Here is a 16,585-nt window from a genome sequence, read left to right as displayed (position 1 = left end):
GGCTTTGGGACCCACAATTTCCTATGTTCATCAAGTCGCTACGCTACATGCTAAGACACGCAAAGTGCCTGTAGGCCTTTCCATGCTGATCTTTGGCATTACATTTGTGTTGTCTTCAACTCCTGATGTCACCTTCCAAAATAGGCCACTCAGGCTTGTCTTTGAAAGGGGTGCTTGGTTTCCATGTGACATTTTAGTTTTGATGGTTTCATGCTCTCATGTGCCAACAATTCACTGCACACCACACACTGGGCTTTCTACCGCTAAAATGATGTCTAACATGACCTGTCAAATAAACATTGTCTATCTATGTCCTTGGCAATGACTGACATATGACTAACGTCTATCAAAATAAAGGTCCAATATTAGATCTGATAAGGTAGCATTTTAAATGAGCGATTTCTTCTTTTTTTAAAACAAACTCCGTGACCCACCCAGAACGGTTCCGAGACCCACTTTTGGGTCCCGACCCACCAGTTAAGAAACACTGGTTTAGAGGAACCACTGGACCACACCTCTCTGCACTGCTCCTTGGGCTGCACCCTCTACTCAATACTTTCCAGCTGTGACATCACAGTCTGAGAGGAAATGTGAGAAGTATCCTCCCACACGGACTGACAGACGCACCCACCCGCACGCAGCCTCACTCATACACACACCACCCACCACATTACAGAGCCACAGCTAGGTTATAAAAAGGGAGAGAATGAGTGACAGAGAAAGAGAGTTTGAGTGTGTATGAGAGTGAGGGAGATCATAGTCCACAATTGTTAAGTTTAATTGGTTAAGCAAAGCAAGCAGCAGACTGGAAAACCACAGAGGAAAAGAAGCACGCCTTTGGATAAGGGAGAGAGCCAGGAAGAGGGAAAATAACTCTTTAGAGTGTAGGGTGTGACAGACGTGTGCATACTCTGAGGGAAGTAGAAAGTCAGGAGACACTTATACCAGACTGCTGATTCTGGACACCCAGGAAATACTTGTGCGGGCTTCAACACCAAACTCTGAAGAGCAGAGTGCCCACTTGTGTGAGCAGGAGTTACAAGGGGGGGGGGGGGAGATCAAGAAAAGGTCAAGAAGGAGAAGGAGCGAGCTCTCAGAGCAGGAATTAAAACCAGTGGCTCTAGGAGAAGTGGACGTACTCGCGCGTCTTTCCCTCCTGCGTCTACGGTGTGTGTGTGAGAGAGAGGGAACAGCGATGGCTCAGTGCCACTCTGCTCTGGTCCTTCTGCTCTACTTCTTCATGCTCCAGTTTGTTGATCCGTCTGTACCAGACCCGTGTCCAACACCATGTAAGTTTGTTTTTTTTCCATGCTTTTACGGTCATTGCAAACATCATGCAGAAGCCGTTTCGCTGTGCTCAAGATTCTGTCAGGCGTTGTCTCTGTGGCTATTTATGAGTATTTAAAAATAATTAGAATTGGAATCCTCACCACACCACACTTATGTAAAAACTCTCTCTCTTTTTAAATAGATCTGTTGAGATGAGAGCTATTCATTCCATAAAAGCATCTTTGAAATCACATAACCATTACCATAACCATATGGGTGTAAGACACACACATACAGTACAGTACTGTACTTATTCAGTGGGGAAGAACTGTTTGGATTTCAGCTGAACAGTGGGTAGGGGTAACGCTTGCCAGCCTGAAGGACTGGAATGTGCTCCTCAGGGAAATGGACGTTCCTGTTTTGGCTATACTGTCTGTCCTCTGTCCTCGCGCAAGGTTCAAGTTTAAACAACACCACAAAACAACACCACATAAATTAACACTTATTGTGTGTGACTGTGGCATCGGAGAACATGGCAGTCTCTGTCTGAATGCATGCCTTGTCTGGGCTCTGTTATGATGCTGGCGCAGGGGACACATCTGTGTCCGATCATATTGTGTGATGAACTGAGGGCGCATGTCTTTCATCTCATCTCCTGACCTCAAAAACCGTCAATTGTAAAGGATGACCCTTGCCTAGTGTTTGTAGAGCCCAACTGGCCATAAGTATTTGAGCACCAATAACCCCAATGAAAAAAAAAACAGATGTTAAATGTTACTGCTTAAGTACTTTACCACTTCTTTTTGTACTGTGGCCGTGTTTGAACTGCTGGAAAAATGGCAGCACCAATTATCTTTGAATTGTGTGCAGTAGAACACATTCGTTGTAATATGTTACCCAATTGAGGTGACACTTTACTCATGGGTCTCAAAGTCAAATAACCTATACAGACCACTTTTCAGGTAGTTATCTTATCGGGGCTAAAATAAACTGTCTTACTCCCAGATTTGGCTCCTGGGGCCCATTGCACAAAACTAGGATAAGGGATTAAGCCGGGATATCTTGGTTATCCGGGCTCAATTTATCGGTGATCCGGTTGCACGGTCTGGATAGGGGGCAGCAGGATATGTTATGGTATAAATCACCATGGCGATTTATTCTGTGGAGTTAGCCTGCTCCAGACCAGGCTAAGTTCCAGGATCTATTTAATCTCATCCCTTATCTCAGTCAGCAGTCACCACAAACGGAAACCAATAGTTATTCCACTGCCACTACACATTGTTATCACATATAACTAGACCCACTGTCATTATTTAAACGTTTGTGATCATTAATTAACTTTTACATACTCGCCATTCCCGACCTGTCATGCGACAATGTGACGTCACGGGAGCGCCGTAACCATTTTACGCGTGGTGGTCGCGACACTAGTTGCAATATTCTCCTAAACAGAGGTGTTGCTGTTTGTTGCTGTTGTGAAAAGGCTATCGCTACCTAGTTTACACTGCAGAAGAAGCAATGAACTAAATGAAGCCGCTCTAGTTGCCATGGTGAATCTGTGATCGGTGGGGTCTATTTCAGGGAGCCGTGAGCGCGCACTTATCCAGGATAGGTTTCACCTGGCTTGATGAATCCGTGTCTGCTCATCCTGGATTGGTCTTTGTGCAACCAATTAAGCCTGTACGCTCTTGTTTTGGATTCATTGAGCGCAGCTCAGTAACTTATCCCGGATGTCTTAATTCTGCTTTTGTGCAACCCCAGCTAACAATTTATGGTTCCCAAAACGTTCTGGGAACCATAGTTTTTGGTTTCGGGAACGTTAGTTTTTGGTTCCTAAACGTTCCCCGAAGGTTAGTTTTTGAGTAAGTTTTGGTTCCCATGGAAAGTTTGCTGAATGTTCCGGGAACGTTAGTTATTGGTTATATAAAACGTTCCCTGAACGTTCCCCTAACGTTATCTAAAGGTTGCAACCTTTAGAGAACCTTCCCCTAATGTTCCCTAACCGTTGCAACCTTTAGGGAACATTCCCATAACGTTCCCTAAACGTTGCAACATTTAGGGAATGTTCCCTTCCCTAAACGTTGTAACCTTTAGGGAACCTTCCCCTAACATTGCAATTTGCATACCAATTTTATTATTACTTTAAACTGCATGAGCAGGAATGCATTATTATATATTTGCAGGAATTAATGAACAGGCAAAATTGATGGGATTTATAACTTTAATATAAAATAATCAAAATACAAAAAGGTCTAAAAATATATATAAACATCAGACTCCATGTTACCCAAATATACTAACACAAGGAATTTGACTTTGTTAGGTGCTCTATACATTCAACAAATGGACAGACATACTGTACAATAGAGACAACAATATACATTGTGGCAGATACCAACACAATAATATACAAAACAACTATAGAAATAAGACATAATACCAATATAAGTACACATGGAGTGTGATGTAGAGTGCAAAGTAATAGTGCAAATGTAGTGTGCAAGACACATATTGGAATGATAAAGTATGTAATGTGCAGGTGAATGGTCAAAGTGGGGATGACCCCACTTATCTGCAGTTCAGGAGAGTGACGGCAGTGGGAAAAGAGTTGTTCTTGTGTCTGGTTGTTTTTGTGTGCAGGGATCTGTAGCGCCTGCCAGAGGGGAGGAAGTTAAAGAGTGTGTGTGCAGGATATGTGGAGTCTTTGGTGATGGTCTCTGCCCACTTAGGTCCCAGAGTACAAGTCCTGGAGGGAGGGCATTTTGTTCCTCCTCTCCTGCAGCTCAGTGACTGTTGAGCAGGACGACAGCAATACGTCATCGACTGGAGCAGAGGGAGGTGACTGGGAGCTCCTTAAGAGCATGAGCAGCTCATCCATCTTCTCCTCAAATGCATCCATTCGCTGTGCCATGCGGTAATGGTTGTCCTTATTGCTATGGAAAAATGGATGGTGTTAGTTTTAGTTGTTAAATGCATTATATACTTGCATATGTGAACAAATTAAGTGAGTCTTCTTACCTCTTATTTCCGTCTCCATGGCCAAGCCACCTCCCTCTGTGTGATGAGTCACTTGTGCTGTTTACAACAACAAAAAAAGTTAGTTACTCTCAAGTTCCTTGTCATGAAATTGTATTTACTTGGATTCCCAATATTTACTGGGTCCCAAGATGAAGTGGCAGGCGTTATAATAGACCCATCCAGCTCTGGGCAATGAGCTGGTTGCCTGTGTGGTGTTGACTCATCTAAAAAGAAAGTAAATATGAATATTGGTCAGTTAATTTATGGTAGGTTTCTTGCACATGGCATTTGCAAAAGATAAACCTATGCTGTTACAATAAACAATCGCTAAAAAGAAAAACTCACATGCAGGTGGTGGAGGCAGTGACATCTGCTGACCTAAAAAAAGGCAGGAAGAGACAAATACATCAGAACAGCCACATGATATGCACCAGGTTAATAAACATGAATGTCAGAAGTTCCATGGTAGGAAATATGACTCAACTGGTTTCTTAAATACATGTATAAATGTTAACTTACAGACAGGGCTTCCAGGCACACGCACCATCCTGGAATGCTTTCTTGCTTGCGGAACGGATTCATCTGAAATAAAAGACCATACAATCTGCACTGATTGCAAAAAGAATATTTGAATTGTGTAAATAATGTAGTCTGTATTTAAGAGGTCTTACCATCACGTGACCCTGCACTGCCTTTTGTGGACGCTCGCATCTTCTTCCGCCTCAATGCAAGAAGTGTCCATCAGCCGCTGACATTTTTCCATAGCTTTGGTGTATGAATCTACGTTAAGAGAACAAAGTTTTTGTGAGCCAGTAGTAGAACAAAGCAGTATTTCCATACAGAGAAAACTATTATTGATAGTATTGCAGCAATCAGTCACCTGTACACAACCAGATTTTCTTGACTGGATATTTGGCTTAGCTTTTGACTTGGTTTTTGTATTGTAGCCCAGAGAATTTCTAATGGGGAGACACAGCATCCATAGAAATGCATGGGCTTAGTTTGTAAAGCCAGTATGGCAGCTGTGTATAGCCAACTACACACATTCCGCCCCTTCCTGTATGCTTCCCAACAGACCTCTGAAGTTCGACTACAAAAAGGAACCAAAAACTGCCATCTTTGCCTATAAGGAGATCAGGGTGTTAATTTAACCTAACTACCTATGACAAGTTACATTGCAAGTTAGGTCTGGGGTAGCAAAAATCTAAGTTGCTGTCTTAACGTAGGCCTACCGAAGATCACAGTTAGCCTACCACTCGAAGGCAGAGGACAAAAGTGTTGAGCAAAATGTCTGCATTTCAGACTTCTTAGTCCCCAGGAGAGTGCAATAATTCTCTCCCCATGTTATTTTCCCATAGCAAAAATTGCAAGATAGGCTACCGGATCTCAGCTTTTTGAAGGCAAAATTCAGAGGTCTATTCACTTGAGTCGTCTATCCGAAAGACTGTGTTACAAGATGGCCGCCGACAGTGTACATTATCTCTACAGCAATCTCTATGGCTCTAGTGTAGCCTACATTTGCAGGACTGTTCAGTAGGTTATACCCACTTAAAAAACATCACCATCTCAGTATATCCACTTAAAATAGACTAGGATACATTTGGGGTTGATCACAGTATAGCCTACCCACTACAGCTACTGTAACTACTAGCCTACAACACAGTAGCCTAGATCCAGCTACATACGTATATCCACTAGCCTACTAGACTACACCACTGCTGCCGAGTGACCTGCCTAAAAGGACTGACTGTACACTAAAACTAATTAAAAGAAACGGTAGCCTAGTGCTATTATTTGTAACATCAACGCGAGCAGGTTAACACGATGACACAAAACATACAATGCTGCAAAACATAACACGTTGAGAACAGCAGCAAACAAAGACGGACGAGCAATGTGCTCTGGTAAATTACAAACTTGGCAGAATCGGAATATAACAAAGCCCTACAAGTGAAAGGACTTAAGGTTAAACCTCAAAACCTTTCATTACAACCACTAGGCCTACATCATGAAACTGTAACATATTTTACTTACTTTCGTGAGATCGAATTCAAGACGAGTGTAATCCATTCCAAGACTTAAACAGAGCCCGTTTACGGAAGTCAGGACAAGACTTCAATCGATCACCTGAAAGCAGAGGCGCTGTCTTCCCCCTACTGGCGTGGGGGTAGACCTACGTGTAAGGGAGAGCCTGTCTGATTGAACTGAAGTGAAATGTGAAATGAAAGAAGTGAATTTTCTTAGTTGTGAAAAGTGTTCTATTGATAGATTCTTGTTTAAAGTTCATTCACCTAAAAAGCACAAAAGTATATATTTTTTATTTAGTAAAATTGATATTAGCCTAAAATAAATATTATCTTGATATGATGTTTACCTTACTTAGATTTCATAAGACCAATCATTTGAGTGGATCTAAATCAAGTGACTGCAAACATTTTGTATGTTAGGCTACTTCAAAAACTGAAATGGAGCTTGTTTAAATAAACATTTCAAAACCGCACTCAGAACAACCAAAAAACAACCAAAGACAACCAAACGGGAATGTTGTGTGAAGGTACTGTGCAACCACAGGAGAACGTTTTAGTTGGTTGGTTCCCTTAACGTTTAGGGAACGTTAGAACCCTTAGGGAACGTTCCCTAACCGTTAGTTTTTGGTTTGGTTCGAACTAACCTTTAGGGAACCATACACTAACGTTCCCTTAACGTTTTGTGTTAGTGGGGACGGGTTATTACAACAATAGGCTATTATGTTGATAATCATTTATTTTATGACCACCTACACCTAGACAATAATTTGGAGTGAACTCTTTTAATATAAGAACGTAGGCTATAGATAGTTTTGAATATATGCCAAAGTTGTTTTTGACTTTATACTATGTATTCATTCACTCGTTTTGTTCAAGCATAGACTGTAGTCTATGTGTTCAAGAGTGAAGCCAATCAAACTCGCAACTGATTTCAAACCATTAGCAATGCTGTTTTAAATGTATGCTTTCATTATTCTCCAATTTCTGTAGGTAGGCAATCTATTTTTTTCTCTCGATGTTAAATTTGATGACTTTCGATGAAAATCCTGTAGATGGCGCTTGTCTATCGAACATAAATCGTCTAGTATTGTCTTAATTTTACGACATATATATCGTATTTTCGTCAATCTACTGTTTTGGTCTACTTTTCTACCTCGTGCACGAGCAGAGATGAAGCTGAACTAAACCTCGCTTGAATAAACGAGGCCAAGATGCCGCTAACTTGACTTAATGGAACGGCTTCAGCCCCAAGTGGTGCTGCCTTCATTAGCGAGGTTGATGGAATACCCCCCAGGGCCCCCAAATATCCCATATCCAGTCGAGGTGTAGCGCCATCTAGCTAAACATTAAAAGGCAAAAACGATGCATTGTAATTGCAGGTATATTTGACTGACAGGTTCAAAACTCTAATTTGAAGTGTAGGATGATTATTATGACACCATCTGAATGCATGCCAAAATTCGTGGAATTCCGTTCATTGGGGGGCCATGCTCTTATAGCTTGTGACCATGAGCTCAAATATGCGAATTGCCCCATGTGTGTAAGGGTGCGTCTGGGACAGCTTTGAGGAGTTGAGAGGACTCCTAACTAGGGTTGCAGAATCCCGGGAATTTTCCGTTGGAAACTTTCCATGGGAATATACAGGAATTAAGTTCAAGTTCTAGTTTATTATCATGTTATAAACAAGCATTCATCGGCATTCACATTCCTTGTGCTCAAGTGTCCATTCAACTTCAAGAATAAACTAGACTGCATTTCCGGCGGGAACTGCGAAAGTGTGCTTGCCCTGGTCCGGTCACCAACGTGAGCAGACAGTGACATACGCTATGCTGAACCTGGCTTGATCAAAGCATTCTAACAGTGCCTTTCAGTGTTGGAGCAGTGGCAATACCTCAAAAGCTCTATTCAACTATTGCCTTGCGGGGTGAATGCAGTTCGTTGGATTTTACCTGTGGCCTGCCTTTGAATTTAGCTTCTATGACTAAAATCAAATCAATAAAATAAAACAACAGCAGTGATTGGCTGCAAAAATAAATAATGTCACGCGTCTTGCGCCTCTCAAACTGGGCTATCAGGTAACCTAGAGAAAAAATTTGAAATTCTGAAATATGACTAAGGCATTAAAATGCTGCTTGTTTGTCAGGATACTTTTTCACTGATTTATTTTAAAAATATGAGCTATGAGTGTGAATGTTTTATATTCCATCCCCTAATTCTGTTTTACTGGTTTATTTGACAAATAATCTATATGGATTTGCTCTATAAAGACCTTACTTTTGTTTGGGATTGTTTTGAGAGCCTATTGATGTATCTCAGAATAAAGGAATGTCCACAACATTAGTGATGTTTTTTTTGTGTGTGTGAATGTATTTTACTTAACTCATTGAATGTAGCTGGATACTCATGAACGCATGTCTCTAATAGCCACAATAGGAGTAATTTTAGCAACACCGTATTTTGTGTGGCCCATAACGACCCAGTGGATCATGAAAATGTGCCAAAATTCACATTCCTTGCTTGTTGTTGGTACATTAATCCCATTCAGATTGCCACTTATCTGAGATGTAAGAGTTCAGTATAGGTTTAAGGTCTGGGGCAGGGATTTGACATTCTGTGACTTCTTCATTGAGGGCTTGCTTAGCAGCACTGTCCGCTTTCTCATTTCCCCTCAGACCAACATGGCCTGGAACCCAGCAAAAAACTACACTCAAGTTCTAGTTGATCAAGCTCAGCTTTGGTTGTACTTTTTGCGTGACATTAAAGCCTACTGGAAAGATTTTTAATTGCAATTTAATTGAATGCAATTTACTTTTACGATTAAATAAAATTAATTTATCCCTCTCACCCATAGTTTTCTATTTATTTACAAATGTACATAGGCCTACTGTAATTACATTTATACATAGTTGTTCTACTGATCTTTATACTATTCATCCTGCACATAGACTTATTCTTACTACTCTTATAATGTTGTTCCTGCACTACAATGACACTGTTTCCACACTGCACATAGCTGTATGTTATGTACATATCTGTTATATATTTGTCATATTGAATATCCATATTTATTCTGTTTTATTATATTCTGTTAATACACTGCATATATCTATATTATTATTTCTACTATTATAATGTTACTGCTACATCTACATACATTATTCTACTTATTGTATGAGATAACTGCTAATACACTTGTAGTAAGAAATTTTGGCCTTAAAGGTGTTTCCATATAGTGCAGGCTATATTCAACCATTTGCTCTTTTTGGTGTGGTCTGTGCAAAGCTGAAGAAAGAGACGCTGCTGTAAGCAGAAAGTGAAGGAGAGATTTATGAGTTAAACAACTGTGGAATTCCATGTTCAAGGTGTTTGCGCAGCCATGCTGAGTGTGTGAGTGTGCAGTCCTGCTGTGTGTGTATGTGCAGCCATGCTGAGCGCATGGGCGCAGCCTTGCTGTATGTGTGTGCGTATGCCATGCTGTCTGGATGTCTGCGTGTGTGTCAATGCTGTCTGTGTGTACCATGGCTGAGTGTGTGTGTGTCCTCGAAGGAGGCTGGGTAGGCCTCTTCTCGACGGCTGGCGCCCTAAGACCTTATTTACTGTCTTGGAGTCAATCTTGACTGAATTCCATAGGCCTTGGTCGTTATGGGATACAGCCTTATAGATATGGTTGACTCTTGGGTAACTATGTCGTAAACAAGTTTGCGTACCATTAATGGAGATGTCATGTCTTGTCTGACCTGTCAGTGAGGTATAAAAAGTGTTTCCCTGTTTGTAACATCAGACTGTGTCTGTTAGCAACACGACGTAGGTCTCCGGATTCGTGAATAAAGCTCTCTGAGATTTCTGACTTGACTCCTGGCTGACTGAGACTTAATTTCTGAAACAATCCCTAGAAAAATTTCAGTTCCTACACACTGCACATATTTATATTTAATTCATATTACTCTAAACCACCTTCTGTAAATCAACTGTATACTACTGTCTACATTGCACTATATTTTTTTGACCTGTCTCATGTATATTTCATCACCTTTCTATACTTTGCATCACATTGCATGCATCCTGTAGCTACATGAATCACAGCTAAGATCCTTGGTTGCTATGAAGGCTAGTCGTTCTAAATGGATGGTTGCTATGGCCAAAGGCCAGTTATCTCTGCCGTTGTCAAGCGGGCATATCCTAACTGTATCTTATTTTAAACATCTCTATTTTACTTAGCCTACTTCCATACAGTGACTCCCATTAAGAAGTGGCCACTTCATTCGCACTTACCGTGATTCACGCAGCAACATTATTAAATTAATCTGTCACCATATGCCTATGCCAACGTTTGCAAAGAGGAGAATCTTTTAATTTGATTCACAATGAAACGTTACATTTAATGTACATGTAAACAATGAGTAGGCTAGTTTTGGTTGTTGTTGGTGGTGTTACTGCATCCCTTAGTTATGCCTACAATGCAAAATTGTTCCCTCGTGATTGTTAGACGCATTTCAAAACATCACGACTGTGAAATGCCACCACAAAACATTGTTTGTGAATCGGTCTTATTAGGAGTCCTCGCTTAAGCTGTCACAGACTCAGGTGCTACTTTTAGGGCTAAAATGCTTCCTGAATTACTCTTAGTAAAAAAAAATAGGAGTCCTAAATTTACGAGTGACGAAGTTACGAGTACAAGCAGCTCATATCAAATGACCATGCATTACGCTAAGCAACATAAATCCCATAACGTTACAGCAACATCTCCTCCCTATGACATAGCTAGCCAGCTTCTAGCCACACAAGAAATTAATGATGTTAAATCTCCGCTTAGCATTCTAATAACAGAAGGGGCACATTTATGTGGACCACTACAACATGACTCATTATGTCTGTAACTCTATAAAACACTTACTTTCATAAAGGAAGCACACCATCCAGCACATATAGCCTAGAAATCTAGACGGTCTGGCTCGCCAGGCTACAGCACATACACATGGAAACTGATATTTCAGGTACTTGGCCACGACCTCAAAACGTGTCTCTCTGAAGCTCTGTTCTAGAATCTTTGCTCTGAACGCTGTGTTGCTAGGCAACATCAAATAAACAAAATGAGAGTCTTTTCAAGGTATTAAAAGTGTTTTAGAATAAACAAGAAATAACATTTCCAATAATTTCCCATGATAAATTACATAATATTTGCACCTTTTTTCCTTTTTTTTTTTAGCTTAAGCACCCTCACATTGGAGTCCCGAGTTCAAATACAAAATTTGGTATCGATATGTGACAGTGTTCCTGAGATATGGACGACTTCCTGTTTCGGAGCTTCGCCGCCGATTTCGTTTGGCTGTGACGGGCAAACACTTTCGAAAATCAAAAATCCTTCTGGTAACTTTTGTGAGGCTTGGTCCAAGGATAATGTACGTCAAGTTTCGTGGCGTTCGGACCAAATTTGTGACCTGTGAAAATTTAGTTTCACTTTCTGTTCAATCCAATATGGCGGACGAACAACACGCCCACCTGACGTCATCTTCGCGACCAACTTACACCGGTACTGACCGGACGTTTTAACATTGGAACGGTGTCTCTGTCTCAAAGGGCCTAGGCACTAGAGCTGACAAAAAATTAGGGAGACGGGAAAAATAAAACTTAAGAAGAACAATAAGTGTGCTGCTTTGCAGCAAGCACACTTAATAAAACTTAAGAAGAACAATAAGTGTGCTGCTTTGCAAGCACACTTAATTAAAAAAAATACTATAAAAAATAGGATGGAGAGAGAAGGAGGAAGAAGGTAAAACAAAATAAAAAAAAAAAACGTGCCATTTTGTCGGGATTTCTAAGAACGGTTCAGTATCCTGATGACTTGCGGGTAGAAACTATCCCTGTATCTGTTGGTATGGGTCCTTATGCTCTTGTATTGTCTGCCAGAAGGCAGGAGGGTGAAAAGACAGTGGCTGGGATGACTGGGGTCAGAAACTATACGCTTGGCCTTTCTTCTGCAGCGCTGGCTGTAGAGGTCCTAGATGGATGGTACGTAACTCAGTCTTTGTAATGAACTGTGCTGATCTGACAACTCTTTGTAGTGATTTTCGATCCTGGGCAGTGGTGTTACCCAGAGATGGCAAAAGTACTCAATTCCCGATACTCAAGTAGAAGTACAAATACTTGTGTTAAAAATACTCTGGTAAAAGTAAAAGTACTGATTTAATTTCTTTACTCAAGTAAAAGTAACAAAGTACAGGCTTGGAAATTTACTTAAAGTATAAAAGTAAAAGTAGTCGTGTGAATGACAACCATTTTTTATGCAAAAGTACCTGGACCACACAAATGTTACTAGAGTGCAACAGTCTCTCTTTTTAAATCTTCCCATAACCTGTTGGGCCATTTCTAGGCTTTCCCCCCCAACATTGCACTGCCTACTTCAGAGGGCAGAGTGTTCTTTTGGACTACCATCAAATGTTGGACATCTTTAGAAAGCTAAGATCCTGTAGTTTCTTAGGAAGCACTGGCACAGAGTTACAGAGCCTAGAATATTTTTTTTTGTCTTTCTGCCGGATAAAAAGCATCTCAGAACAGACCACATTTCAGCCATCTAGGTCACTTCATATGATTTTAGAAACACAACTGAGCCTTAGGACCAGGTCTTGCAAAGCTGTGTGCAAAAGTAGATCAATATAGAATGAAAAATGAGTACTTTAGACTATTATTGGCCAAGGAATGCTCATGCGTTTTTTAATGCCCTATGGAAACTCCCCATAGGACTTTTGGTTACCCAAAATGCATACTGACAATAAAAGTATGCATTTCTGAGGTTTCTTGTAGAATATTTGGATTGTAACCTATGTCTGATATAGAATGACTACACAAAATGGAACTAGATGTACCACAGAGCGGTACAAAATATGACCGCCGCCCAGCCCAGCACATTTTTTCCACAAAAATAAGTCACGCTGAAATGCTGATTCTAACTGTCTCAGAAAGAAGAGCCGCTGTCTACCTGTCTTTGTGACCACACCATTATGGTGTGTCCAGCTTAGATCCTTACCAGAGTTGCCAACTCTCACGCATCTGGCGTGACACTCACGCTTTCAGCACCACTCTCACGCTCTCACGCACAAAATCCATTCTTTTTTTTTTTTGCAATCCGTTCATTTTTTGTTGATGACTAGACTAGACCACAGCATCGTTTCTAAATAACAGGAGACGAGTTTAAGGCATATAGCTTTAGACCAACAGCAGGTAGGTCTAATATCTGCCTACAACGTTCTCAACGCAGTTTTCTGTTGATTCGCTGACTATTTTAATCTGGTCCGCGACACCTTCACAGAACACGTTGCTATTTAGACCTATAAGGCAGACGGATGCAAAGTGTGGCCGCCCATTCTTCTCTGTTGAACTACTCACAAAGTAGGCTAGCCTAGTCATCACACAGATATCAAATTAAATAACTTTTGCTCGTCTTTTATACGGTGCTATAGTTGCTATTTGCTGTGATAAACGGTTCGCGGGAAAATTAACTTTCAAGAAATAATCATATTACTCTACAGCTCTGCGCTCATCTCAATTCATATAGGTGGAATATCTCACAAACTTTTCGTTCAACTACATGACAAACCGTAAACCAGAATAAACAGCAGAGCTTACCGAACACAAAGGTGTAATGCAATCCCCTGCAGGGGCGGAGCCAGAGGGGTGGCTTCGGGTGGCACAGGCCCAGGAGATTCGATTGGCCACTCCAGGTGCCACCCCCAAATCTTAATCTACGATTGGCCATTTACATGGTCTAAGGCAGGACCTTTCTTGATGCACTTGCAGCAGTTTGAAGTATCAGACGTCAGAAATGTAAGTGGCAAACACGCTTGCCTTTATTGGCCTACAGGCTACAGTGGGCATTGCTTTCAAATGACCACTTCAGTCGTGCATTACGAGGCGTGAAGCTGCGTGAAGCTTTAGTACCACTTTAAGCCACTGTGCGTCGCTCTGCCACTGTACATCGCTCTGCCTGCCGCCCCTTCTGAAAAAGCAGGAGGCTACCATTAAACATAATGCCGAGAGTAATCCCAGCCAACTAATTCAATAACAAAATAAATCATGCATAATTAAACATTACCTCGATTTAGGCCACTTGGGTATGGCTTAAGGCTTGACTACACGGTGGTAATGAAAATCGAAATCGAAATTTGCTGTCTACATTATTGTCAGTGTTGGGGGTAACGCAACTACGCAAATCAAAACAGTGTCTTGTGTGATAATTGAGCCAGTAGAGAAATAACTGTTCAGAATTAATCTGTAGCCTTGGGTAGGCTTCTGCAGAAAACAATTTTGTTGCCGATTTAATACTATCTGGCAACGTTTTTACCAGGCTACGCAATAGAGGCTTAGACAACTATGACCCACGTTTTGGTTTCGTAAATTAATTTGCCCTACTTCTTGACTGCAATGTAGTCAATTGACTGCTTGACATGTCATTTTTATTTTTCTGTACAATAAACAAATACATCTGCTTTATGCCGCAGAATTACATTCATATTTGGCTGACTTCTGCAGACGTGCAAAAAAACACTGCCACTTCCCTTCCCATATTCCACTGATCACACATCAGACATCAGGGGTGCATTTCCCAAAAGCTAACTACGCTTAACCCAGATTCGAACTCTTGGACAGGGGACTGATAACTGCTGCGTAACGGCAGCTGTCATCAGCCGTCCTTAACGCACTGCACCACAGAATTGACGGCGTGGGTGAATAGGGGATAAATAACAATAGAGTACACAACTGTTTCACCAGCACATTTAAATGATTTGACTAAAACCGTGCATAACTGGAGGTACACCTGTTATCTGAGCAGTCTGTATGTCCTCATTTTGCGAATGCGAGGACGATATGAGTCTGTTGCATTTCGTTAGATGTCCGAGTCACGCATAATGTTGCATAAACCACTGGCTCGTAATCACAATAATTTAACACACGACAGTTGGATACTTTATCATGTTCCCATGCCGACATTTTGGTGAGTAGCATAGAGATTGTTAAAACAATAAAGTATGGCTCTCCGTTTGGGACATCGAAAACTTATATTTTTAATAGGGTAGACTACCGTTGGAGATGCTGACTTGCAAAGGCCTCGGGATAACACGTTATCTCCACTATCATCAGTCAATGCCCCCTTGATCAAAGTTGGGAATGAAAGAAAAAGTTTGTGAACCACTGGCTTAACAAGTTACCTGCTGTCCAGAACACACAGAATATTGCAACAGAAAGTTGCCTTTATAATCAACAACTATTTGTTCCAACAAGTTTGTTTACAACTAACATTGCATTTAATTAAACTGCTTATAGGCTATGGCGAAATAGTTTTCAACATTTTGGATATTAGTGTCGGGTGAATTAGGAAATGTTCTCAAAGTAGCCTTGTGGCTGAAAGCTGCTTGGATCCCCCCCCTCGTCAAGCAATATAACCATACAAACGCGCGGCCGGCCTGCACTCATTGTTTCAAAATGAGTAATTTTGGCTTTGTTGGAACTGAAGAGCTGTGGACATCACGGCAGGGCATGCCCAATGAAAATAAATTAACGCAACGCAACACAACACAGACCCCGATTCTCTTGCGTCAGTCACTGAAATGAACGCAACACGGAACCGCTTCTCTTGCGGCAGTCACTGACAGTAGCCTAGAATAAATGCATGGGGAATACAGTCTATGGGAAAAACACTTCCCCATGACAAAGACATCGTAAAACACTGAAAGTTAATATTTTGTCACTAGCAACATACATCTGTCCTTTGTCGAAAGCAGTTGCATGTAGCTCTGAACAAAACCGTTCAAGAGTAAACTTCCCACGACTTCAATATTTGACAACATATCATGAATGGTACTTCAAGTATGTGTTATTTTATATAGATTGCTGCTGGGCTATATGTCTTGGTTCATGTCTGTTAACAACTCATTGCCGTCCTCGCGGTTGCATCCATCCGCCCTTCTAAATGAAAAAGACGTAGGCCTAGGCTACCTGCAAGCTGGCCTATGATTTCATTGCTGAGTTTGCGGCAAAAAGCAAGAAGAGTCAGGATATGGCGAGTCAATGTAATTTATTTGTCCAATGGTAGCCTTTGTAGTTTGGTTTCGTGATAGACTATGATAAACGGCTTATGGCCAAATATGTGACTCAGATAATGTTATAGGCTATAAAATTTCCCCTCTTAAAGACAAGCTGGTGTAGCCTTTAGCCTATTAAAGTGCACCATCAATAGGCTATCGCATGATTTCATGCAAGAACAGGGTGAAAAGGGC

General features: G+C 41.1%; 1 protein-coding gene and 1 long non-coding RNA gene across 3 annotated transcripts in view; one reads left to right on the top strand and one right to left on the bottom strand.

Moving 5' to 3' along the window:
• Positions 1 to 665: 665 nt before the first annotated feature.
• si:ch211-132p1.2 (proteinase-activated receptor 4) overlaps positions 666 to 16,585 on the top strand; it is a 39,073-nt gene continuing 23,153 nt past the window's right edge. The window contains exon 1 of one of the 2 annotated variants that reach the window (XM_042074128.1): positions 666 to 1,289. In XM_042074128.1, the coding sequence (XP_041930062.1) occupies positions 1,196 to 1,289 (94 nt within the window). In that variant the 5' untranslated portion in view covers positions 666 to 1,195. The remainder of the gene's footprint in view (positions 1,290 to 16,585) is intronic. The other variant, XR_006025676.1, reaches the window with a different exon arrangement.
• On the bottom strand, positions 4,424 to 6,374 carry LOC121694145. Its single transcript, XR_006025677.1, has 5 exons — positions 6,322 to 6,374; positions 4,959 to 5,067; positions 4,807 to 4,869; positions 4,633 to 4,665; positions 4,424 to 4,511 (listed from the first exon to the last, which is right to left on the bottom strand). It is a non-coding gene; the product is annotated as an uncharacterized LOC121694145 (long non-coding RNA).

The sequence above is a fragment of the Alosa sapidissima genome, chromosome 20 (assembly GCF_018492685.1).
Source record: "Alosa sapidissima isolate fAloSap1 chromosome 20, fAloSap1.pri, whole genome shotgun sequence".
Lineage (NCBI taxonomy): Eukaryota > Metazoa > Chordata > Actinopteri > Clupeiformes > Clupeidae > Alosa > Alosa sapidissima.
This window is presented reverse-complemented; position numbering and strand designations above follow the sequence as displayed.